The 26867-nt window shown below is 41.8% G+C and overlaps 1 protein-coding gene across 4 annotated transcripts in view; it reads left to right on the forward strand.

The window, feature by feature from the left end:
• Positions 1-26607, forward strand: part of LOC111845860 (corticotropin-releasing factor receptor 2) — a 43420-nt gene extending 16813 nt beyond the window's left edge. For all 4 annotated transcript variants that reach the window (XM_023815552.2, XM_023815549.2, XM_023815550.2 and 1 more), the window contains 10 exons: positions 8400-8485; positions 9094-9200; positions 11405-11522; positions 12842-12995; positions 14539-14599; positions 17859-17931; positions 19705-19790; positions 20851-20986; positions 21654-21695; positions 23167-26607. In XM_023815552.2, coding sequence (XP_023671320.1) covers positions 8400-8485; positions 9094-9200; positions 11405-11522; positions 12842-12995; positions 14539-14599; positions 17859-17931; positions 19705-19790; positions 20851-20986; positions 21654-21695; positions 23167-23307 — 1004 coding nt within the window. In that variant the 3' untranslated portion in view covers positions 23308-26607. The remainder of the gene's footprint in view (positions 1-8399; positions 8486-9093; positions 9201-11404; positions 11523-12841; positions 12996-14538; positions 14600-17858; positions 17932-19704; positions 19791-20850; positions 20987-21653; positions 21696-23166) is intronic.
• Positions 26608-26867: the final 260 nt, after the last annotated feature.

Here is a 26867-nt window from a genome sequence, read left to right on the forward strand (position 1 = left end):
GTCAACAAAGTCTTGCCGACTTCTATACAGATTATGCTTCAGCACTCAGCGACCCCGTCCTGTTACTTTACGTGGTCTGCTGCTCCATGGCTGAGTTTCTGTTTTTCCTAAATGCTTCCACTTTGCAATAAGACCACTTACCGTTGACTGTGGAATATCTAGCAGGGAAGAAATTTCACAAACTGACTTATTGCAAGTGCGTCCTATGACACCACAATAAATCAACAGATTATGCCAAGCAATGAATAATTATTCCGACCAGCTGAACTGCTACAAGGTGGCTCATTGGGCAGTGATGTCACCTTGCACCTGTAGTGTCACAGGTTCATATCTCATCATTTTGTCAAGTTTGCACTAGGTCTTTTCGTTTCCTCTCATACTCATGCAGTCGTGTTGGACTCTAAAATTGTGTGCCTCTATGTGCTCTCTGATGGATAGGCATCATACCCAGGGTGTCGGCTGCCTCGTGTCCCGTTAAGGACAGGCGTTATACTCAGGGTGTCGGCTGCCTCGTGTCCCGTTAAGGACAGGCGTTATACCCAGGATGTCCCCTGCCTCGTGTCCCGTTAAGGACAGGCGTTATACCCAGGGTGTCCCCTGCGTCGTGTCCTGTTAAGGACAGGCGTTAAACCCAGGGTGTCGGCTGCCTCGTGTCCCGTTAAGGACAGGCGTTATACCCAGGGTGTCGGCTGCCTCGTGTCCCGTTAAGGACAGGCGTTATACCCAGGGTGTCGGCTGCCTCGTGTCCCGTTAAGGACAGGCGTTATACCCAGGGTGTCGGCTGCCTCGTGTCCCGTTAAGGACAGGCGTTATACCCAGGGTGTCGGCTGCCTCGTGTCCCGTTAAGGACAGGCGTTATACCCAGGGTGTCGGCTGCCTCGTGTCCCGTTAAGGACAGGCGTTATACCCAGGGTGTCGGCTGCCTCGTGTCCCGTTAAGGACAGGCGTTATACCCAGGGTGTCGGCTGCCTCGTGTCCCGTTAAGGACAGGCGTTATACCCAGGGTGTCCCCTGCCTCGTGTCCCGTTAAGGACAGGCGTTATACCCAGGGTGTCGGCTGCCTCGTGTCCCGTTAAGGACAGGCGTTATACCCAGGGTGTCCCCTGCCTTGTGTCCTCTGCTGCCTGGAATAAGTTCAGGATAAGCAGTTGGGGGTTGGACATTAAACAACTTTTTCACAGCTTTATCTTCCATTTAAGTACCATGAAATGCAGCCATCACACATTTGTTGTCACGCACAGCCCTCGCTCTCCATATGTCTCTAGTGTCTGTGCTTACTTTCGTGAAACGCTGCTTACGGGGTTCACGACCGCGACAAATGTTCCGCCACTGCAGCCGACTTCACGGCACGAAGCCTGCCTCTTCGCCGCACGGCGGTGTCCGTGCTCCCCGTCCCGCATTCCTCCCCGAAGGCATGTGATTTACCACGCCAGGGTGGCGCCGCTTCCTCCCGGGTTACCATGCAAATGCGTCTGAAAATGCGTCTGAAAATGTGTCTGAGACGAGTGACCCAGTGGAGAGGTGAATCAGCCGCAGTGCTCGGCAGAGGATAAGGGCTTCCTTTCGCCTTTGGGCGACGGCGAGTAGGAAGCTGAGCTTTGACAACAATTGGCAGAAACATGGCAGTGTTGTGCATTTCTCCAGCAGCCCAATTTTCGTGAGCAGAGGTATTTCGGAATGGCTGAAACACAGGGGGCTCTCATCTAACGCAAGGCATAATAATGCCAAATCGGCAATGAGCTGGTACGAAACCAGCAAAACCATTTCCAGTGGAAATAGGGCCCTGTGGCAGCTGGTGGCATTGAGGAGGTTAGAACACAAAACATTTTACAACATCGCAGTAGTGAATTTTTCCAAAGAAGAGTGAAAATGTGTTTTTCAATGACAATAAAATTTCGTTAATGAGTCTTTCCCAAGTTACTTATTTCATAGTCTAATCTTAAACATAGAGGTACTACCTCCTCTCGCTCTATAGACTAGCCGTCTCTGTTGAACTCAGGTAAAAAGCCCGTTGCCTTACGCCTAAGGAAAAGGAACTACGACACATTTCTGTCTCGTCTCCCGAGACGACATGCCGGGCTTCTCGCCCCATCTGCAGACCAGCTGCCTGGCCACTTCCATTCCTAACTAAACCCAAGATGGCCGACTTGTGCTGTGTTCCCATCTGTTCAGGGGGCCTAGGCTGGGCTGTGGTAAAAAAAAAAAAAAATATATATATATATATATAAAGAGGGGTGGGGTCCTTTGCAATAGATTTCATATACTGGGGGGGCTTGGGATATATTTCGCTGATTGGGCGGGGGTCCCCATTGGCTCTCTTATGCCAATCTCGGCATGCTGATCTGCCTATGCCTAGATCCAGCCTTAAGACTGATACCCCCTCCCCCCAAACCAAACAGAGTCTCCGTTCCATTCTTCTGCCTGTGTGGTGTGGATAAGTTCCTCAGCCAGAGCAAGTCTTGTCAAATGTTTGCTTCTCTGCATGACCGGACACCTTTTTTTAACGGTACACGTGTCATTCTGGAGCAGAGACTCTTCACAAAGGCACCCTAAGCGCCAAGAATCTTTGGGTAGCCATGTGTACCGGCTCTGCGTAAGTTTTAATATTTAATGAGTGTGTTTTCAAGGCTGCGGATCCTCTGTGGTCTCCCACTGTGAGATGTGCCCTTTAAGAGGGGAACGAAGGGCTGGCAGGCCACCAAGCCAGAGCTCGCGGTCTAATCTGCAGATAGGCTACCGCTGAGCACGGGCGTCAGGTGAAGTGTAAATACAGGCACTGTCAGCGCTGACAGGGTCACGCAGGGGGGTCGGGCGGGGGGCAGGGTGCAGCATGTGACCAATGGTATGTATCTGAAGTTGGTATCAGAATGACATCCACTGATCACCGACAGCCTGTGGGTGCCTGAATAACATTGATGTCGTTAGCATTAGCATTCGTTCGTGACGATGTCGTCGAATCTATCCCTCTGTCTCAGCGGCTCAGTGGTTTCCCGAGTGGGCATTCCTGTCATCTCCTGGGCTGTGATCTGTGTTCAAGCTGCGGGTCATTTAAATTCTGCTGCGGTCGTTTTCGCGCTGCCTTGTTTGTCTCACAGAGCCAGTTAGAGCGTGCGGTGTTTTGCCAGGGAAGTGGGCGGCGCGGACGTTAGCGTAGGGCTCTCGGGATTCAGAGAAGATCTAGCTTAAGACACCTCACAAACCCCAAGGAGACACCCCCTGCCTCGTATAGAGTGACACCGTCAGAGGCTGATTCTCCTATTATTCAAACCTAAGTCCTATGAGCTTATCTGGAGAACCCTTAGTTTTGATTGTGATTGAGTTCATCATATTTTTAGCTGGACGTAATTAACTGGGCTAATATTCATTGAAGCTGAGCTTAGCATGATTCTGACGTCCTGTTACTCTGATCCTATTGCCAGGAACCCCTCCCTCCCCGGCCATGCGAGGTTGTCCCTAACGATGATAAACACATCAGCAAATTAATTCACCTGCAAGGCTCACATTAAATTTCCAGCTATAATGGCCACAGTTTAAACCCTATAATATTGTGCATGTACGTGGCAATAATTTGCATATCAGACTCCTCCCACATCGTATATCTCCTACTTGCAGTGGGAGATATACTTGCAGTGGGATAAAAGCAGATATTTCCGAGTTTGAAACACACATCAGCAAGGAAGAGTGGGAGAGATGTCCTCTGTATTTCTGGCTGTACCCTGGACTCACATAAATGAGACAAATAGCATTTATAACCGTCACGCCTTTTTGTCCTCGTTCATTTACGTTGAAGGTCCTTCATAGAAAATACTGTTTATTTACCCAAAACTGGGAGCTTGTGCCCCTGCATCAGCAGGGACAGAACAACTCAGTCTGTAAGGTCTGGAGTGTACCAATTATATTATTATCCAATCTAATGTCACATGAGTGGTATCTCCTTTAGATTTGTGTGGAAATCTACAGTTTATTTTTGACTATTTGACTGTTTTTGCCTTTTCATTACCTCCTGGCAAAGTTGCACAGCGACTGAATAATTCCTGATAAATCAACTCTTCCACCTGCGTTCCTCTCCTCCTCCTTGGTGCAGAAGGAGAGAAATGGCAGGGAGAGGAGGAACGCAGAGGTGTATCTCAGATAAAGAGGCCCGGTGGCCTATTTATTGGAACAGGAAGCAGCCGAGAAGGAATTTCCTGCTCCTTACTTTAGATAATGATGCCCGCCGTTCATTTCTCACCCCCCTAAGTTCCAGAGCATAAAGGAGAGGGAATGACTGTTTTTCAGTGGATAGCAGTCATTCGCCTTTAGTGAAGTAAATCTGAGGTCTCTGAAGGATTCTTTTAAATGTGACTCATTTACTGCTGCGGAGTTTCTAAAATGATGAGGAAATGGGCTTGATTTGCACCCTCTTTTTGTGCGTCTGTTGACGAGTGTTCTCTCTTAATCCGATGACACGGTACCCCCTTGTCGGTGAGTCGCTTACCCACTGGGGCCATTGAATAGTGACACAATGCGCATTGAGTTTGGCACAATCCAGGGCTGCAAAGCCATTGGCCCAGACAGACTATTTGCTCCCCCCCCCCCCCCCTTGTGTATCCCACTAACTGCCCTGGCAAACATGTACAGTATTGGCATCCTACATCACAACAATTTATATTACATTACTCATGTCAGGTACCGTCCTTCATTTTCATAAATTAACATTAAAACGTGTTTGATTACAGCATAAAAGTTTTCTTAATTTATGTGACACAAATGTGCTCTTAAAAACCACAGTGCTATTTTTTTCTATGCTCCTCACAGACATACTCTAATTCCTTCTTTTATTTTTAGTCATTTGCGTGTCTGAAGATAAATCACTGCAGTGTATTTGTTTTCCACTTGTGAGCTGTAAACTCTACTGCTCATTCGCAGTTAATTAAACATGCATGACGACAGCTTGCCTGAAGGCACGGCAAAAACGAATCACTCCTGACAAACCGCTGGCTTTGCAGCCAAATACTGAATTGAAATTGAATTGAAATTCCTTTCAGTTGGGCACAATGATACCAAAAGATAAAACATAATGAAATTCAAATTCAGAATGATCCATTTGCATTATTTAAATTATTTTAAAAGACTAATATTAGCATTTTTCACACTTCTGCTTAAAATAGGCCCAAGTTCGAGCAGCTCTGCTATCAAAAACTATAACTGCAATGTGAATTTCCAAGATAAGCTGCATATCTGTGAAATCTTTTTGTGAGCATTAAATTCCAAATGACGTGCCTTTTCTTTGCGAAAATTAAAAAAATATCATGCGTACTGATTAATTACACTTCACTGACAGTTTACAATGGAAATCACTCAAAAGACTACATGGATTTAAATGATAAAAATGGCAAATATGTGTTTTGCATACATTTATATGTCTGTTTTAATGCAGCCCTGAGTTCCTCTCTAGCCCTGCTACTGAAGTAGAGCATCACATTCACACGTTTGTTCTCCGCGACGTTTCCTGAAAGGCGGTGATCGCTCCACCAGCCGTGTAACAGTGTCTCCTGAAAGGCACTAATTTTAGACACTTATATAAAAAAATAGGACCTATGTCCCATTTAAATAACCACACAAGCAGCCAGAATACACTAAGCAGATACTCCATTAACTAAATTAAATAAAGAACCTTTGTGAAGAAAGACAGTGTGGATATTGTCTGGATGGCAGCTTTTTATAAATATTCCGTTAGTACTGTCAGCTTAATGTAACACAAGTTCTCTTTTCATATAATCGATAAATTGCCCTTAACCATTTTTTGCCCACCCCCCACCTTTATTACATGCATATTAATTCCTGTGGCAAGCAGTCCAACTGTAAATATAAGGCTGGAACATCGTCCGTCCGCTTAAGCGTTTTCCATCACGCGCCACAAAATGCGCCGGTGCAGCCGTGAACGAGCAGTGACTGTGACAGATGGAGGGGAAGCTCTTTAATTTTACATGGAGCAATAAAAGCTCCACCTTATGAGATCTAACAAGTGTCTCCTTTATGGCTTTTGTGCGTTTGATGCTTGAAAAGCATGCATGACGAATGAGCCTGTCTGATCTTTGCACTAAGTGGGGGTTATGACTGTTTATAGCAGAATAAAGCCTCGTGGTACAATAACATCTCTCTCCAGATGAGTATTATCATTACCATACTTATCATCTTGTTCACTGGAAGACGAACAAATTCCCTGTCATTTTAAGCACTTTCTTCAGTTGCAACCAATAGAATTGCAATTAAGACGTAGCTGCTTTATTTAATCTTTTTGCTACACCACTGCCAACCAATTTATTGTTCATCTGAATCAGTGTTTTATCACTTTTCCCTAAACGGTACTTGAAAACAAAGTTAAAAAAACAAGTAATTTACAAGAAGGATGTGGTCAAAAACGATGTACTTTGAGTGTGAAATGCAATTACAGTCTAATGCAAAAGCAAAGGCAGGACCTTTCGCCTGCTCATACCCGTCACTGACTTTCCTCGAACCCGTGTTCGCTGCCAAAGGGCTGCCTGTCCTGTATATATACAGTACACCGTAGCGATGCTCTCGTGCGGGAAGTGACACTGCTGACGCCCTTCTCGTTTATTTTGTTGCCGTGTTTTTGCGAGAGAGAGCTTGAGGTGCCAAGGAGACAGATCTATTGCCTGTTCAAATATGTTGGTAAAACTACCATATCGCTCGGTAAGCTTCAGTAATAAAAGTTTAATGGCTCATGGTTTAATGCTAATTAAATGCATTAAACATAATGGCAGGAGAGGTGAAGGGGGTCACTTTATATGGGTCAAAAGAAACAACAAACGTAATTAAATATCGCTTTGCTGAGCGATCTAACATTTAGATTGCATAAACAGAAAGCCGATCTACTAGCTGTTCATTCATCATTCCGCATCCAGCCCCATCTATGAAATTGTAGGATGCCTGCAGTTCAAGGTGCTTTATTACTGTGCAATCATGTGCTAATTAGTGTCAAATCCCAGATGCCCCCAAAGCACTGGGTTAGGAAACGCCCCCTTTGCTTTCGAAATCACATGTTCGGCGTGACGTCACGAGGTCGCGCTTATTGAAGTGCCCTGTCTAGGATTGCGTACTAACAGAGTCATAAACAGTAGAATGAAAACAGATCAGGGTGATTTTTTGTCTAGATCTGTAGTCCTCTTAGAAGACAGATCGCAGCTTTTTTCAGGGCCTTGATAATTAGAGATTTAAATTTTCTATAATGCAGTGCAGGACATGCAGATAGATAAAAGGGGATTTGAGGGGGCAATTTTTTTAAAATGACATAATGTTTTTATAAGTGTTCTTGGAAAATTGGGGATAAAGCCAGCAAAAAATGAGGGGGAAAGTAGGTAAACGTCCATTTCAAATACGATTACAGAAAGAGCTTTTAAAGGTAAGCAAATAATTCCGGGAATCTGCATAAATGCCTCCCATTAATTTTCTTCTATAAATTTCCGTAGGAGGGTGAAGCGAACCTGAGGTTTGGTTACAGTTTCTAAAAAAGCAATCAACATTCTCTAAGAGTCTGTCTGGGAACATGACATGACCTAATGAAGCAGCGATGTTTTTAACAATTAACATTTTTAAAAACCAATGTGAGTAATAGATCATCTTTAGGTGCTGAATGAATGGATACATTCCTTTCTTTTGTTGGTGACAAGTTCTGCATTGTGTCTGGAAAATCTAATTTAACTGTAGTCTGCTGAAAACACAATGTATCTGAAAATTGTTTGAATAAATCACTTCAAATCTAAGCTGAAACAAAAAGTCTGGTGTATTTTTTTCTACATTAACTAGAAACACAGTTAATATATAATTTATATATTATATATGTATATATAAACAAACAATGGTATTTGTGGTCAACGTTCCAATGTAATTAAATGGAAATAATATTGAGCGGAAAATCACTTATTTTGTGTGCCTGTACTTTAATTTTGTGATCGAAGGTGTCACATGTCTGTTGTTGATTCTTGCATCCCCCCGACCCCCCCCACCGATTCTGATGTACCATTCCTCAGGTGCCTTTATGACATCCTAGGCAGTCCATTGCATATTATCTGAGAGATGCTAGAAATTAAAACTGAAAATAGAAAATAAAATCTGACGTAAGCCACTACAATGTAAAAAGACAGTGTAATAAATTAAGCAATATTATTTGCCAATATAGGGCTCTGTGTTCAAATCTCTCTCCTTTCAAGGTCGATTTAAATGCCGTGCAGTTTGAGGCAAATGGACTGCTTTATTTGTGAAAGGTCGCTGAAAAAGCCATTCAGGAATGCTCTGCTTGTCTATTGATAACCAAAGAAAATGTGCCAGGACGAGATAACAATGCCGGGTGGCTTTCTGCAGTCTCTATGAATTCATGATCATTTTCCATCTTCCAGGAAATGCCTACCGGGAATGCATGGAGAACGGCACTTGGGCTTTTAAAAGTAACTACTCCGGCTGTGAACCCATACTGGAGGAAAAGGTTTCTTTCCGCCATATTCTGTCATGCCCAGTAGTTGATTTTGGGCCAAAGTTCACAAAAATGCATCACTCAACACACAGAGCTTTGATTTTTCTATTTCCCCTCATTCATTGCATTAAACATTCTGCTTATTTATGATATAAAAATGACCTTTTTATTCAGAGATCTGCATTTGTTAATAATAGCAAATTGTTACAGATAAACAAAGTCATACTGAGTATACTGTTGGTTGTTTGTGCCAAGTACCCAAGGTTTAGAAAATGGCACAGAACTCAATTTCCCACACATTTAAGTAAAAGAATAGAGCAGACATCAGGGAAAACTCTCTGATACGATTTTTTGTTGGAGAGTAGTCAGGAGATCTTTTCTTGTGACAAAGAACATCGATGCAAAGCAGTCTGTTAGTCTTAGACTCCCTGATCAGTCAAAGCCAGAGGCAACATAAAATGTAAATCTTAGCAAATAATGGGCCCCTGTTCTTTTGTTTGTAACATATTTGTAAGGATATAGGATGTTTGTGATTGATGTGTTGCATATTATGTCACCCAGGATATGTACATTAAGCTTAAACTGTTTCTCCTTTTCATTTGTCGCCAAATGACCGTCAGAGGAAGTACCCCATGCACTACAAGATTGCTCTCATCATCAACTACTTAGGTCACTGCATATCCGTTGGAGCTCTTGTCGTGGCCTTCATACTTTTCCTGTGCTTGCGGTGAGTACAACCTTATGTTAGTTCAATGTTTCCCAACCGGTCCTCGGAGACCCCTAGTCCGGTCCGTGTTTTTGCTCCCTCCCAGCTCTGTGCCAGACAGTCCGCATTTTCGCTCCCTCTCAGCTCCCTAGAGGGAGCAGAAACGTGGACCGTCTGAGGACCAGATTAAGGAACATGCGTCAGGTGGTACCCTTACAAAAATGGCACTTTTAACCACTGATACGGGTCTGTTGTACGTAATTAACTGCAAATCACATGGGCATTTTTAACTATACATTTTTATGTCTTGAATTCTCATACCTAGATTTTACTGCCTTGAGTTTTGCTTGTGTGTCTTGTGTTTCATTTGTTGTACCAGGGGCGTCAGAAGCATTTTGAATGTGGGGGGGACACACTGGCATAAAACTAATATTTATGTTAAATGTGGGGGGTCCAAACGAATAATTATGAAATGTGAGGGGCGACGCCCATGTGTTGTGCATATTTAAATGATATTTCTTATTGTTTTTGGACTATGACCAAGAGGAACTAAATTTCATCTTTCATCTTTCTGTATGATTTACGCATCACTGAACTGAGCTGACAATAATGATACTTTGACTTGACATTTTAAAAAGGCAACGGCAGCAAATGTATTTGCCAGTTTATTTGTTCATTGACTAATGTTAACACTCTCACGGAGAGCGTCCTTTAAAGTGCCAGGCCAGACCTGCGGCTCTTCAGAGAGAAACCTTTATCTGACACTGCATAAATGTTCTGGCAACTTAGATCAAAACCTGGAAGTGTTTACGTTACCACCACCCAGAACTGACAATAAAGTCACTCGTGAATCAGTGGTATTGGTTCCAGTAATCAAGTTTTCAAATTAAAAATACATTGCTTCATTCTGAAGAGCATGTAGGATCAGAGTAAGGTAGCTATATTTAGGCAGCATTTTCATATCCATGGAAGATGGCTCATTGGAGTTTTACTTGCACAAGAGTGATCCGAGGGCAGAATGAAAAATTATTGGTTCAGAGAAATAATTAATCATATTGTAGAGGAGGTGGGTTCAAGCAACTAGAGGAGGTGGGATCAACCAACCATATGTCTTGGTCCAGCCTCCACTAGCTGCTTAGCCCCACCTCCTCTACAATTTGATTGGTTATCTCTCTGAACCAATCATTTTTCATTCTGTCCTCCTAACATCTTTGTGTAAGTAAAACTGGGAGCTGGGAGCTGGGAGATGATGGAAGAACAAATACGGCAACTGTAGCTTTCTGATTTTCAGACTTGCATTCATCATCCAAATTTCCGGCATGCAGAATTCCGGTGTTTACGATGTGCAGATAAGATTTGACAGCACTGTCGACTCCAGTAGGGAGGCTCCACCTATACAAAGGCCATACTGAGTTGTGCATTTTGTCCTTGAGTGCAGTATTAATGTTCATCTTGCGCAAGCCTGCATTTACAAATATGGCTACGCTTTGTGAACAGAAAAATTAAGAAAAATAATCACGGCTCTCTGTAACACTAAGCTTTAAAAAGTAAGTAACACAGCTTAAATTTTGTTGGACTAGTGGGCCTGAAAGTTTTCCATCAGATCTGTTTTGGGTGCTTAGATATGTGTTAAACATGCAATTAAGATGCACCAGTGCAGAAGCAGTTTTTAGTGTAGCTAACTGAAAAATTGCATGGTTGCAAGAAAAAATAAAGATAGCTTAATCCAAATGTAATTTGCATATTAACATTACAGACTTACATAGTTATAAAAAAGACTTCTTCTTAAATAATTAACTTGATAAATTTAGAAATGTACTTAGTATATTTATTAAGTTTAAAATGGTCATACTCATAAGCTTTGTAAAGCTAACGGTCCAGTGTTCAGAGTGATAGATCGAGAAAGACTTGCACATGAATAAGAGAAATGTTTTTAGTTAACTTATGGTTCTTAAAAAAGGTTCCTCTGCAAAGACTACTGTTTGGGAACGTGCATCAGAGAACCACTTTGAGTGTGCACAAGAGCGAAAAGGCTCGAGGCAAAATGTGTCTTTCTGGGTAGAACTATTAATGTCAGGCTGAATAGTTCCCCAAGTGAGAGGAATTCTCCAAAAGATGCTTAACATCGAAGAAAAGCAACAACGGAGAGCAGCTGAAAGTTCTGGAGCGGTGAAAAATAACAGATCCATGTGTTGATTTACATTTTTTTTTTCCTCCCCATAAAGGAGCATTAGATGCCTACGCAACATTATCCACTGGAACCTGATCACCACCTTCATTTTGAGGAACGTAATGTGGTTTCTTCTGCAGCTGATCGACCACAATATTCACGAGAGCAATGAGGTACCTCGTCCATTTGCCCCCGGTACACTTTGCATTGAGTTGATATTCCGCCATCTAACACTCACGCCATCCCCCCTTCATCGCGCTGACCGTTGTTGATGGCTTTGGACAGCATATAATTTACAGCTGACAGAGTACCGCCCCAGCCCCCCCCACACTCTACTCACCATACAGCTTGTTGGCATCGCATGAGTCAGGACCTCAAAGAATCTTTGCAGCTGAAGTTATGCTGTTATGAAAATGCTTCTGAGTAAATGTGCATTTGCATTCCATTAAAATTCTCTCAGCATTAGATAATCTGTCATTTAATACAAACATTTACGTCTTGTGTCCAACAACAACAGCGACTTCTTTGAAAGGATCCAGAGTATAGAATCAGTGTCTTGATTTTAGACAGTCTTGAAGAGCTGTTCTGTTCAAGGTGTAAATAGCCCTGAGTCAAAAATGTGGATATCTGCTAGCAATAATGATCTGACTCTAACGAGCAAACAACTGCATTTTCAAGTAATCTGTCCTGAAGTAAGGTCACGTTCGTCCATCTTACGCTCAGTTTTAAGAAACTAATTTTAATGAGCGGTGCCGCTATACACCAATCTGCAAAGCATTTAGCATGTCCAGACATGCAGTGCTACATTATATCAAACTGGGCCATGTTTCCCAAAGGAATTTGTAGTGCCACACAGGATAGTAAATTCTAATAAAGTCAATTTAATTCACAATCATGGCACTGATACTTCTGGGAAACGGACATTTAATTTGTTTTCTTTTTGCATTCATGAACATTGAGATGATTTTTTGCATAATATGAAAATCCATAATCAGTGAAAATTATGCAGTGCAAATGTCTTAGGCAGCCAAAGAAGATGTTTAAGGCTATTCATCTGGGTGGTATGTGTATTTTATCTTAGAAAAAAGAAACACAATTTAACATTAAAACATATGCAAATTAAGAGCAACACAATAAAAACTAACAAGAATTTCTGCTCTCCAAAACGTTGCTGATAACTCCTTGGATGGCTAGATGAACATCGCCTCAGTGCCCAGTTGAATTTCTCCTCAGGGGCTTGTCACCCATTCTGTGTGTTCTTCACGTTTCACAACCAATAAACAGTCAGTGAAGGATTGATTAGTCGCACGAGGTGTGCCAATGGTCAGCTCAAAAAACACATGGGTGTATTGGATGGTGGCTGCAAACGCTGGGGTGACTTTAGGAGAGGTTTTGAAATTACTATGCTAACGCGCTTTGACAGACATCATAATTTTCTTTGACTGCCTAAGATTTTTGCTCCCTACTGCATTTCCCCTCTTTTACTTTACAGCCTTGGTGCCGCCTTATCACGACAATATATAATTATTTCGTGGTGACCAACTTTTTCTGGATGTTCGTGGAAGGATGCTACCTTCACACAGCCATAGTGATGACGTATTCGACCGACAAGCTTAGGAAATGGGTTTTCCTTTTCATTGGCTGGTGTAAGTATTTGTCGCATTTACTTTTTACAGTTTTCCGTCACAATGTGTAATTAGCTCTACGGCTCACGTCCGGAGATCTCCCGACTGCTGTAATACAAGCTAGACGGCTTTTTATTCACTGTACCTGTAAATGCTTGCGTTTAGAAGAAAGGTTTTGATGAGACTGAAAAGCAGCACATGCAAATTTCCCTTACCTATGATTAGTGCTGTTGCCAAATGATCACGAATTTAGAGATAGTGAACATGGACTAAAGTCTTTAAAGACCCCTGATTGAGCTGCTTTTCAGTCTGCATGTGACTGTGTGAATTAGACATGCTTATGCTGAACTAAAGTGTGAGGCTCACTCTTGGCTCGTATCGGCGCCTGACTCACATGTGGAAGTGATTTATGTGTATATGTGTATATATAGTGCTGGCTGTCAAGCAAACAGAAGATGCCAATGCAGAGTAAAATAATAATTCATTTCGTAATATGCAGCTGTCATAGACATGAAAATTGGGTTTGCTGCTTTCTAGGGTACATGTCCGTGACCCACTCTCAGCATGTGAAAATTAATAAAAGTAAACGCTGAGAAAATTCACCATGCTGGGAGTGACAGACAGTGTTTTGCTGGCTGGGAGAGCTTCCGGAATATTCCTCTGCATTGCTGTGACAGGAAGAATTGCTTTTAGTCACCGGTATTTATAACAGAGCTGCCATCGCGTTGTCTCTGTGTGGGAACATGTCACAAACGTCGGCGTGGCGACTCGCGAGCCAACGGTCTGTACTGCAGGCGTCCACCTTCAGAGACCCTCGTGCTTAACCCGGCTTTCCACCACAGATCTCTGGGCACCAAACACGGAGCAGACACTTCACGGTCTAACCTACAAGTCATAGCTGACAGTGCTAATTAACACTAACAGTCTGTACAAGAATCTGGAAGGCTTTCTGAGTATAAACAGTCGATCCAAAGAAGCTCATTTATCAACATGTAAGACAAAACCACACAACAGTATCTATACTTATAATGACTTATAAATGATGTATTTATTGCGGTGCATGTTGCTTCATACTGTGAATTGCATTACTATGATTTATGAACTGAATCATGTTATAACAAGGATAATACACAGGAATACAGGCAACTGAGATCAGTCCTCATAGTTCCTCCTAGACTCATAGCCTCTTTCTCAAACAGCCAAGCTAACATCATCCCTTCGCTAACTTCATAGCTCTGTCTCATTACTGACTGTTCCATTGGCTTCTCTTATTGCTGCTGGCTGCTCTGTTCTTTACATTGAAAGTAGACTTAGTTCCTGCTCGATTCCCTTGGGCGATATTTATTTGCAGACATTTTCTGATGTCGGATTTTAAGTCTCGTTACTCTGGTACTCGTTAGCAGAACTATCTTGCATTCGTGACTGGCCACTCATTGGACGCTTAGGCTAAGGGTTCTCGTCCAACTTCACTCAAGAGGGATGCTTTTTTTTTTGGAGAATTTCCTACCGTTAGCCGAGGAACAGATAGATATAATTAAACATTTACTGTCGTGTTGTCTCACAGGTATTCCGTGTCCAATCATTGTGGCCTGGGCTATTGGAAAACTCTACAATGAGGATGAACAGTAAGTGAATGCCTCTGTACTGCAGACTATACATGAAGATATTTGTTGTGTCTCAATTCACTGGATACATTTAGACAGATAACTTTAAAGGGGGCTCAGGGTTTAGGTCAAATTGATAAATATTTAAATTTATTTAAAGTCTGCTTATGTGAAGACATACATCCTACTGTAGAGTAGCAAATCATTTTATTAATGCGATCAGGCAAATAATCCCAAAAATGCAAGGTGACAAACCAAAAACCTAATTTAGTATCTGTGTATTTTTGTGCCAATTTAGCCGGGATCTCCGCTGCAAACTTCCAGTGTTCCTGGGTTTTGCATAATCGGCTCCGTATATGACAGAGCATCAGTCAGCATCTCTGGGCTAATATGCACATTTCATGTGTGACCACCTGATGTGAGAAAGGAGGTGTTTCTCCACAGTGACGTTTTATACCTTAAAAATACTGCTGTATTTTTAGCTTTTGACTGCAGGGAATCTAAAGCCTGCACACCACAATCAGGCCTGAAATATGTTAGGCAGCAAATTCATTCTTAACAGATATATGCTTCTATATTAGCAGTCTGCTATATATAAAGCTCTAAGTTTTGCCATGTACCATGTATGGGTTAATGTCTCTGCCCCCTGACCTCTACCCCCAGCGGAATTCCTTCTTTGACCATTTTTAGAGAGATCGCTTCATCACAATACTATCTGTCGTCCCAGATGTGCAACATCAGCCTCATAAAACAACAGAACAAAAAGATCAAACCATTAAAAGTGATAAATTAAAAAAAAACAACCCAGATCACGTTGTAGTTATATTACATGAAAACATAACAAATGGATGTTACACGTTTTGAATTTTCCACAACAAATGTGGTATAAGTAATAGCATGCAGGATTAATTTTATTTTTGTAAGTAAATAAATCTCTTAAGGTGGCAAGGCGTCTCAAACTTCCAGATCTCAGGGTTTGAATCCCTTTCCTGTGCATCAGTTTGCACATTCTCCCACAGTCCAAAGACATGCATTTAGGCTAACTGCATGTCTAAATTGCCCATAGAGTATGACCATACATGTGCCCTGTGCTGGACTGGCATCCCATCCAGGGTGTCCCCAGCTTTGTGCACTGCGACGGACTGGCATCCCATCTAGGGTATCCCCAGCCTTATGCACTGCGCTGGCCTGGCAGCCTTGTGCACTGCAGTGGACTGGCATCCCATCTAGGGTGTACCCAGCCTTGTGCACTGCAGTGGACTGGCATCCCATCTAGGGTGTACCCAGCCTTGTGCACTGCGATGGACTGGCATCCCGTTCAGGGTATTCCCAGCCTTGTACCCTACCCTGCCTGGGATAGGTTCCAGGTGACCAGAACAAACATGAGATTAAAAACTTAACTAAAAGTTAAAAAGTTCATTTAAAAGTTAACAAAGAAATAGTGCAGTTGTATTCACTTTGTTTTCCTTGAATTCCTGTTCGCATTTCTTCCTTTGAATACACATTTGACACGTGATTTGTTCATTTGGAAGGCAATTTTATATGCGGTGTCCTTACTAACACCCAGTCCCAGATATTTCCAGTGAAGCAGATCACATTCATTTTATCTCCACCTTGTTGTGCCATCCAGCGTTTGCTGCAGAATTGTTCCTTCGAAAAATGCACTAATTTTTCTTGATATATTATCATAACTGATGTGTTTGCTCTGAATGAGAAAGGCACATTGAGAGCTAATTCCTGCATAATTCTAAGGAATTGATTTAGTGTCCTTTCTCAGTGGATGCTTAATGTTCTCATATTGTTCAAGCAGTCTTCAGTGATACATTGATAGATTGAAAATACGGCCTTGCACAGAACTAAGTGTGTTGCTACCATGTCATCGGTCAGACACACTTGTCATTCTAGATTTTTTTTTGTCTCAGTTTTTTTGAATATCTTGCTGCCAAATTCTGGTTTCTTTGGGGCTGCAAAGTAGAGACACGATACAGAAGGTTTCAGTGCATTTTCATTCTAGACACAACGTTACACTCTGCTCTTTGATCTCTCCTTAATTCTTGCACCTCCAAATTTAGGCTTCCTGATGCCTCGTGCTTAAATTCCCTCATCGACCTTGTGGTGTCTGTCTAACCTTGGTTCCAATTGTTTCATCCTATTTCATCCAGCTGCCTCAGAAAGAAATCAATACAGGACATAAACACAGGACACAAATACAGGACACCACAATACAGAACACAGATGCAGATCACAAGTACAGGACATGAATTCAGGACACACATACAGAACCCAAATTCAGGACACATATACAAAACACAAATACAGGACGCAATACAGAACACAAATACAGAACACAATACAGAACAACACATTTCAGAACACAAATGCAGAACAGAAATACAGGACACCACAACACAGAACACAGATACAGGGCACAAATACAGAACACAATACAGAACAACACATTTCAGAACACAAATGCAGAACAGAAATACAGGACACCACAACACAGAACACAGATACAGGGCACAAATACAGAACACCACCATAAAGAACAACACAATTCAGAACACAAATGCAGAACTGAAATACAGGACACCACAGTACAGAACACAGATACAGGGCACAAATACAGAACAACACATTACAGAACACAAATGCAGAACAGAAATACAGGACACCACAACACAGAACACAGATACAGAATGCATATCCTTCATTCCCTCCATTGACCCGAAATACGATGCATATTATTACATTTATAAGATGTCCTTTCATTTAGGGGTGTATATTTGTACACACACATATACATATATATATATATATATATAGTTTTTTTTTTCTTTTCAATTTTGTTCTTTTTCAAATTTTGTTTTTATGGAGTCCCAAACACTTGCACGCTCACTCATGGGATTTAGAGAGCTAACAGCTGCTCCTTAGCTGTACTTAATGCGTAGGGACAGTAGCCGTGAAGGGAGTGACAGTTATAGCTATAAATATTGCATTACAAACCATATAAGGTCCATTGTGTTTAAAACATCTGTCCCCCTGCAATAACAACCAGTACCTCTGTGGTACCAGTGTAATATGAGGTCTGTGGCACTGGAGGCCAAATGCAGGACTGGGGAATCTGGACCAATTTTTATGCTCCACGGCATCTCTCTCTCTCTCTCTCTCTCTCTCTCTCTCTCTCTCGCTCTACTACTTCTCTCTCTCTTGCTCTCTCACTCTCTAAATGTAGCTGGGTTATTATGCAAAGTGACACTGGCGTCTATTTTATTTACAGATGTTGGTTCGGGAAAGAACCCGGAAAGTATATTGACTACATTTATCAAGGACCAGTAATACTTGTGCTTCTGGTAAGTAAATAAAAAAATACATACAATAAAAAAAGGTAGAATGTATACGGTGTAGTAAACATGTAATACCTGAAAATGTAATGGTATAGAACCCAGTACTGAATAATCATCATCTTGTAATGTACTATTTTATAATATTGTTGTGGTTAAAAAAGCCATTATGGTTACTTCCACTAAAAGCTTAAACGATACAGACCTTAAAAGACTTTCTGTCCCTTAACAAATGGCATGATTCAATAGAATGAACCCGTTTCGGCTTTTAGAATTAGATGCTGGATGTAGTGGCCTAGTGTTTGGCAAATGGTTTGAAGATCCAGCTGTCTCATGTTGACAGCTAAATGCCCTTTTAATGCCTTAAAATCAGGAAATCAGTTTGAAGATGCGCTACTGCGTGTTAGCGCATGCATAATCGCATCCCCGTGAGCCTGCGATTAGGCGCGCATTTCCCACACCGGTGCCACATTAAGCTGCGGATTCTCCTGAGGATTCCGGATCTCCCGTGTGATTCCGGAGACGCAGCTGCCTTTCCGTCGTGCATTGTCACGTTTCCCTGGCAAGTTTCATGATAGGATCAAGCGATGGCAGGACTTACAGTGCCGTAGACTGAGAGGAGCGCAGGCAACGGCGCTCAACACCACATGGCGTGTTTCTGCGACGTGAAGAAATATTTGAGAAAAGTTGTGTGTTTTTGGGGGCTTTTAAATATATGTGGAACCATCAACAGAACGAAGACTAGAAAGGCTGAATACTCTGGTTTAAATCCCATGATGCTCTCCTGGGTTAATGTCCTTTCCAATCCTGTCTCACAGAAGGGGCGTGTATGCATTAAAAACTCCCCAGTGGTCTAATGTATTAATAATATACAACACCTGAGTGATCTGATGTATTAGTCATATAATGCAGCTTCATTAAGTTACTGTTTTCCAAAATGAGCCGGGGAATGTTACTCTACAAGGACAGCTGCATGTGCAAATACGGCTGAGTTTAGCAAGGATGGTTAATTTTATAGCGTCCCGTCACACATGGGGTGCTAAAAAATAAAACAAAAACAAACAGAAGCGTTTAATAACTCATAGCTAAAAGAAACATTGGGCTTATTTAGGAAGCAATGGGATGGGAGTCAAGCCAAGCAAACAGCATTGTTTGTCTGTGAAAGATCTGAGGGCTTTGCACATTTACAGATCTTCAGGCCAAAGCCTTGGAAACAAACAGCGCTACATCACAGTGCTACAAATGTTCCACCCTGTTTGGTGCAGCAGTAAATTTCTGGTTGATTTCTCGTCTAAAATACACACAAACCCAAAAGTTTCAGGCCACCCATCATTAAAATGTCTTCCTTTTGTACTGAAGAGCACTCCGCTCTGATCTCAGGGGTTTTTTTCATTCTGTCTCTTTGTGTCATCACCCAGAAACAATGACACCAAGCCTAGACACACTCTGTGTGTGTGTGTGTGTGTGTGTGTGTGGCCATCCTCTGCCTAACCACCCATTTCCCAACACTCCTGCATATAAAGTGTCCAACAAAAAACTTGCCCTGAGTGCACGCCACAGAGAATGAGTTAAACCATGCCGATGGTCTCTAGTTAATCCTTCTCCGAATACTGAGTGAATGTCTGCACGGAGCTTTCTGGGGAAATGACAGGCTTATCACGGTAGTTTGAAAACACTGGAAAAAGCCCTGACTCTAACCCAAATGCAGAGTGCACAACTTAATTCTGGCATCCAAATAAATTATACATCCTGCTAAAACGAGTATGTGTTTTCCTCCCCTAGATAAATTTTGTTTTCCTGTTCAACATTGTGAGGATTCTTATGACAAAACTGAGAGCCTCCACCACCTCTGAAACAATACAGTACAGGTAAGGGGGGGGGGAGACATCCAGCATTGTGAGCTCAGACTTCATTCAACACCAAGTCTGCTAATTCAAAGCACAGGTCCCTGCTTAATCAGCCAGTCACACGATGCAGCTAGGTGACATTTAAAACTTCACATGTATTGTAATAGTGTGTTTAGTAATTCATCATAAGCTGACTTCACGTATATTGCGCTTCTAAGTATGAACGAAGGTTAAAAAAATCCATCATCATCCTTATTGGCACGTCGTACCTTAGACTGATTCTCCATAATCACCGAATCTCTGCTCTTATACACTCTTTCCACGTGACTCACATTATCGCATGGCAGTGCCGGTCTTAGAATGAGCTGGAGATTATAGACTTCCTGCCATGAAACGGCAGGTAAAGCACCTCGGGATCGAAGAACGCAGCGCCCACGTCTTTTTTGGAATATAATAGAAAGTCGCTTATGGCAATTCTGCATGATTAGGGGTTGTGGTGATATAATTTAAGGAGTTGCAAGTTATTGGTGGGTGTGTTACAGTTAAGGAAACTGTAACTTTTTTAATAGCGGGGCTATTGTGATTTATGATGAAGAGTTCTATTGCAATTCATGCCGGTTTGAGTGACAGTAATTGGGGACCAATGAGGATGAGGGTGTGGGAGATATTTTCGACTTTACAATGAGATGAATGCTGTTTCCCTCCGCTTAAGTGGAGTATTGAATAGTACAGGGCTGTAGCATCTAGCTACCTGCTGCTTGTAAAGACCTCTGAATTGCGCGATGTTGGGAAGAGCGTAAGTATAATGTTGATGTGTTGATTTGGGGGACGTCGCAGTTTCTCTCGAATGACTAATAAGACTTGCTATCTAAAGAATTTCAACACCATTACCCAACAAGTAACATCAGCACTAGTTCCACCTGCTTAACGTCATTTCAGCCTGTTTTATAATCCGGGAGAAATATCTCGCTGTGATTTTAAGGCCGTTGACATAAGCCATCTCACACTGTCACGATAATAACTCGATCCAGGTGACTTCGGTGACAAAGACTGTGTTCACGTGCGCTTTGTTATGTTGCAGGAAAGCAGTGAAAGCCACACTAGTGCTGCTGCCTTTACTGGGAATCACCTACATGCTGTTCTTTGTGAACCCTGGGGAGGACGACATCTCTCAGATTGTGTTTATTTACTTCAATTCTTTTCTGCAGTCATTTCAGGTAAGAGAACTGGCGCATAGACGCTTGTGAGTGTCTGATCATATTAACTTGTTTGCAAAGCGCACCGTCGCTTCCCCTAGACATTAAATTATATTTGGTACCTACCCAGCATCTAAAACTGGAATATGTACCCTGACACAGATACTAACACAGACCTTTGTGTTAGCTGTCACGCTTCGGAGGTTGCAAAAAAGTGAGCCAGCGTGATCCAAAAAAGTCACACAGGAGTAAACGTGAAAATATGCATCATGCCCTGTGTATGTTTTACATCATAGCATGCAACTTTTTAAAGCCACGTACAGATTTCGTTTCTGGATGTGGAGCGTAAGCAGCCGTAAGATGATGTTGCATGCGTCTCCCCACAGAAGCAGAAAATTAGACACTCAGAAGATATCATTTGCTATGCCTCGCTGCACCTGTGATAACGTAGAATTAGCTACCATCATTCATGTAAAGCAATTTCAATGAAAAATTTGTTATACCTCATTCCGAACAGTGTGTGTGGAACGCTAGTCTTTAATTGAATTAAATCGTTAAACGTTTGATTTTTTTTTAATTGATTACTTCCTTGAAGTCTCTTCTCTGTTGTTCTATGAAGCAGGAAAAAACAGGTCAGCAATGTTCATGACTGACAAGGTCTGTCTGTGTTGTTTTTCTCCTTTCCTAGGGGTTCTTTGTGTCAGTATTTTACTGTTTCCTAAATGGTGAGGTAAGCACACGAAATTTCATGTCACATTTACACATCGAGATCAGATTAGCTATCGGCTCTGATTGGGCCTACTTATGTGCTGTGAATAGTCATGACAGCTAGACAAGGCTGCGTTAACCTGGCATAACTAATGTCTTAATCCAACACATCCACAGCAAAGCTGCCAGCTCTCACGCATCTGGCGTGACACTCACGCTCTCAGATTCTCATGCTCACACGAGAAATCTGTATTTTTCCATTATAAACCTACAATTAGCTGCATCAAAAGCGTTGGGGTAGTTTGCAAACCCTACAGATTATTTACAAGGTCATTAGACTTTTATACGCATTTAAATAAGTGTGCATGTGTGTGCAGACTTCAATTGTAGATCTCACTCCAGCCAGCTAACCTTGCCACAGTGTCTACAAAAACCAGACAAAGAAATCTTTGATCTAAGGCAATAATATCCTTTAGCAGATTGTTTTACATTGTTTCTAGCTATTGAGTATAATGTAATGACTATGAAGCATTTGAAATCAAACCAAAGAGGCAGATAAAGGTGCCTTGCATGTTTGTGTTTACTAGTATTTACCCCCAAGTAATCAATACAGCACTGAACAGTCATGAGCTGACCTCATCGCTGTTGTAAATTCCCGACGAAGGCTCACCCTGATACTCTGAATTCCCAGCAATATGAACTCTCCGTGCTGTGGATAATGTTAAAGCAAATGTTAGGACTTAATAACATTATAATACAGGAAGTTCAGACCCATTAATCTGGAGAAATATATACTGTAGATGGTTCTGAAAGCGTTCAAAAAGGAAAAAAGAGGCACAAAGCACACTGGCGGAGGAAGTAATTAAGTTTAATTAACTGAAGCTAGAATTAATTTTTTAATTTCACCATATTTTAAGGGATAGATAGAACTTATCCAACTTTCTGTGTTCTGTAAGAACTCATCCAATGTAGAGTCAAGTTTGTTTTTATGGATTACATTTCTTCTGTGTAATGTAATAACTGAACATCGCGGTCGTAACAGGGTAATTAATCATTTCATATGAATCATGTGTCACATAATAGAGTTTTTCTTACTCTTGCTAATATGGTGATTATTGGGGGGGGGGGTTGAGGTCTGTTTCATCAGTCATCTGTCAGGTGCTACTGTTTTTGTGGGGACCTATAGGTCACATGGCAGCAGAGCCGTTCCCCATCTTCGTGGTTATTGCCATCACGGAAACAGGTCACGCAATAAAATGTTATGGGGTATGATTTGCAGTGATTAAAAGACAATGGGCTGTTTGTGAACATGACCACAAGAGTTCATGTGTATGTATTTATTTATGTAAAAGCATATTTGGAAGAAAAAAAAAAGTCTTTGTTCAGTTTCTGGGTTAGTGAATGTTTATCGGTTAGTTTTTGGGCTTTTGAAGTTATGGACTAGCTACTGTTATTCGTAAAAGTGAGCTGCTGCTTCCGGCTTCGCGTTTCAGGTGCGCTCGGCCGCGAGGAAGCGGTGGCGCCGCTGGCAGGACAACAACGCGCTGCGGGTTCGAGTCGCCCGGGCGATGTCCATCCCCACGTCGCCCACCCGCATCAGCTTCCACAGCATAAAGCAGACCACCGCCGTCTGAGCCGCTGCGCCGGGACGGAGCCAGGCGCCGACCCAAACTCTCCTGCTCCTCGCAGCAGCGTCTCCGTGGCAACACCGTTGCCTCATGTCCGTGAGCAGCTGGGCTTCCTGATGGACCCACCATGGTCTGTGGCCAGGCCTGGTAAATGGGAGGAGTTTCTTTTTGCACAACAATGACTTGGTGCTGTATTGTGCATCTAAGAAAGCTGGACCAAAATTTTCCGTTACTGGAGGACAATTTCTCCCAGAAAGACCTGCGAGAAAGAATCCCTCAGAAGCACCTCTGGTTGTGTACACAGTGGTCTGGCTTACTATTAATAGTCTGTGCAAGCATTCATTATTATTATTATTATTATTATTATTATTATTATTCCATCTTTTCTGGTCAGGGTCAATGTATTATAGAAGGACGGATGTAGGTTTCATGTATTTTATTTACTGAAGAACCTTTCAAGGTTTAAAACATGGTTAAATTGCATCGGAGTAAAACGAGGGCAGTCATTCATCCTTTTCCTCAGTCATTTCCTCATATTAACCAATCAAAATAAAGAATAATCGAATAACCCAAAGCGATCTTTCCCTGGAACAAAAAAAAGACTCGCAAGTTTATAAAAAGAGGTCAGTGGGGACAAGCAAAGACAATCGACACAGGCCTCTCTGGCTTGCCGTTCCTGCACATTTCGGAGGCTGTTAAAAAATGGAACACGAGACCCACACGCGACAAATTCAAAAATACAGCTACATGCCAAGAACCAATGAAAGTGACAACATGTACAGCAGCTCCAATTTCTAATACTTGCGTACATCATGTGTAATAACTTACGGCGGGAAAATGGCCAAAATTTTGCCCATTGAAAATTTAGCTGTAACATCATTTTTCATCATAGCTTTAACATATCTAATATTTCTGTTTACTTATAATCAATTGGAAATAATGTGTGTGTGTGTGTGTGTGTGTGTGGTCCAGGTATAGCTTACCTTGTGGGGACCAAATGTCCCCACAACGTGATGAATACCCATTTTTTTTTTCCTGAATCTTATAAAAATCCGTGACTGCAATGAAAAAACTAAAAATGCAAAAAGTTTTGTATTTTGTTTGGCCACTTATGCTTATGGTTCGGGCTGGGTAGGGGGTTAATGTTGTCATAGTTAGCGTTAGCTTTTTTCCCATAGAAACGAATGAGCGGTCCCCAAAAAGATAGGATTACACGACTGTGTGTGTGTGTGTGTGTAAATCCTGGCACGTTGAAGCCCCGTCTAAATCAGCATGTGGCCCTATCTGCCCCCCCCCCCAGCTTAATCTGTGCCAGCCTATCGATGTCATGACCCAAAGCGCTGAGTTGTCTGCCTGTGATCTGATCTGAATCCTGGGAGCGCCTCTCCCATATGGGTCAACTGATGGATCGCGGTGCCGTTAACGGTCAGTGCTCGGCGCCCGTGGATTGGCCAGCGTTTTAATTTGACAGCACCCTGCCCCCCCCCCTGCAAAACTGCAAAGCGTTTCCTGCTCTCAGATTGCAATGCCACACATGTCTCATAAACAACAGGAACTCAGGCCAAAGAAAAATCTCCCCTCAATGGTGAAGCGACAGAGGAATCAGATCTGTGGGTCATTATTTCCATTACTGACGCGTTTTAAATATGTTTCACGACATTGAAGGGTTCATTTGTAAGCATTCAGTTCCACTATGCAATGAGAATCTTACTTTATGTGTCCTATCTCTGAACACGAATTAAAACAAAGCACAGATTAGAAGCACAAATATATTCATCGCAAATCTATAACTCACAGAAAAGGCACTTTCCCTTAAAATCACAGGTAGGAAGGATTGTTGTCACATCTCAGGCCTCATTCGGTGTTAACTGCTATGCGTTTAAGGCTGTTCTTTGCCTTCTGACCTGGGAGAGGAGATTGAGTGGGTGGGGGCGCTTATTATCTTTGCCAGGGTTTTGCAGAGAAGGTGTCGGGTGACGGGGAGGTCGTGCGCGGGCCCTTCCGGCGCGAGTTGCCGCTTTGCAGTCTGCCTCCGCCCGGTTAAGCGGTCGGTCTGTAATTATAGCCACGCAAGGCGGTTGTGAGACCCTCAGCTGCTGCAGCCTCATGTTCCATCCTTGGCTCGGCTACGACCCCAGACCCTACTGGGAAATGCAGGCTGAAGGGGGGGGGGGGATTTATCATTTAAAAAAAGGTGTAATTTTAGGCTTCGATCAGATCCCTGATATACTTGTAAATAAGCTATTATTACATAATAACGATTACATAACAAAAATTCTCAGCGTGATTCTGCGAGTACTCACACTGATATAGTTAAGAAGGTTTAAAGCCCAGTAATTCATTGCCCATTGTACATACTAAAATTCCCAGTGCGAGTTTGAAGAATGATATGAATATCTTACTATTATAATACTACTTGAATACAAAGGAGACTATAGGAATATTTCTTGTTTTAGTCAAATCTGCCTCTGGGCAGACTTGGAAGTTCTGAAGAACTATTATACAAAAACAGTATTACATCAAAATTGTCAAAGATACTTTGATGAAGCGTAGAAACTATTTCACATTTACTTTTTCCAGCCATTCTTCACTGCAAATTACTGCCAAATTTAGATTCTACAGCAACCAAAGTAACTTCTTCGTCATTCGGAACAATTTCGATTTTACCTTTAGATGAATTCTGCCATTGTAACTTGAAAAGAGTTTCAACCAAATGTATTTAAAACACCTTTCCGTAGAATGGCAGCTCATTATTCAAATTTTTAAAAAATCATAAAACGAAACATGTAAAAATACTTTTCCCCCTGTTTTAAAAATGTATGTGTTTAAATTATTTCTCATGTTTTGCAAAGATGATTTTAATTTCAGTTGTATTGGATGAAGCAAGTCTTCCCTATCCACCCATCGACTGATCGCCCACTAATTGGATCATGTTGACCTTGATGAGTCTTTTGATCTCGTCTTCAAGCCTTCAGCTCTCCGTCTTCAGTCTTAGTAGCAAACCCTATATTAAGGTGAGAGTTTAGCATTCATAATTGTCACAAATTAATTCCTGTGTTACTCCAGACATGCTACAATTTATTTTCTTTAAAATAAGTGGAATTCTTATTACGAAGCCAACCTGTCTGTATTTTACTTTTAATGAAAGTTCTCCAAAACCGAACAAATGTAAACTCTCAAATTGTAAATTAAGTTTATATGTTGTTTTCTTGTGTATAATGTACATACATTTATTGGTATTTCTGTTATTTAAAATAACCAGTGCTGCCTTACCTGGAAATGTAATAAAGTGAAACAGGAAGTGTATGAATATAGTGTGCTGTCTTTGGGGAGAGATTCATATTATTATTTATGTGTTCTCATGAAGGTCATGAAGTAAACATTTTAGTACAATGAATGACAATGGTTTTGAGATCCTCACTCCTTTTATGTGTACCATTAAACTAAGAGTAGCAAATAGAAAGACAAAATGACACAACATGTTCAACACAATCGCGACAGATGTTTTACACTATTGTGTGTTGGTTAGTTCCACTGTTATTTCGTTCTGTTCTGTGGATCGGACA

The sequence above is a fragment of the Paramormyrops kingsleyae genome, chromosome 4, assembly GCF_048594095.1.
Source record: "Paramormyrops kingsleyae isolate MSU_618 chromosome 4, PKINGS_0.4, whole genome shotgun sequence".
Classification (NCBI taxonomy): Eukaryota; Metazoa; Chordata; class Actinopteri; order Osteoglossiformes; family Mormyridae; genus Paramormyrops; species Paramormyrops kingsleyae.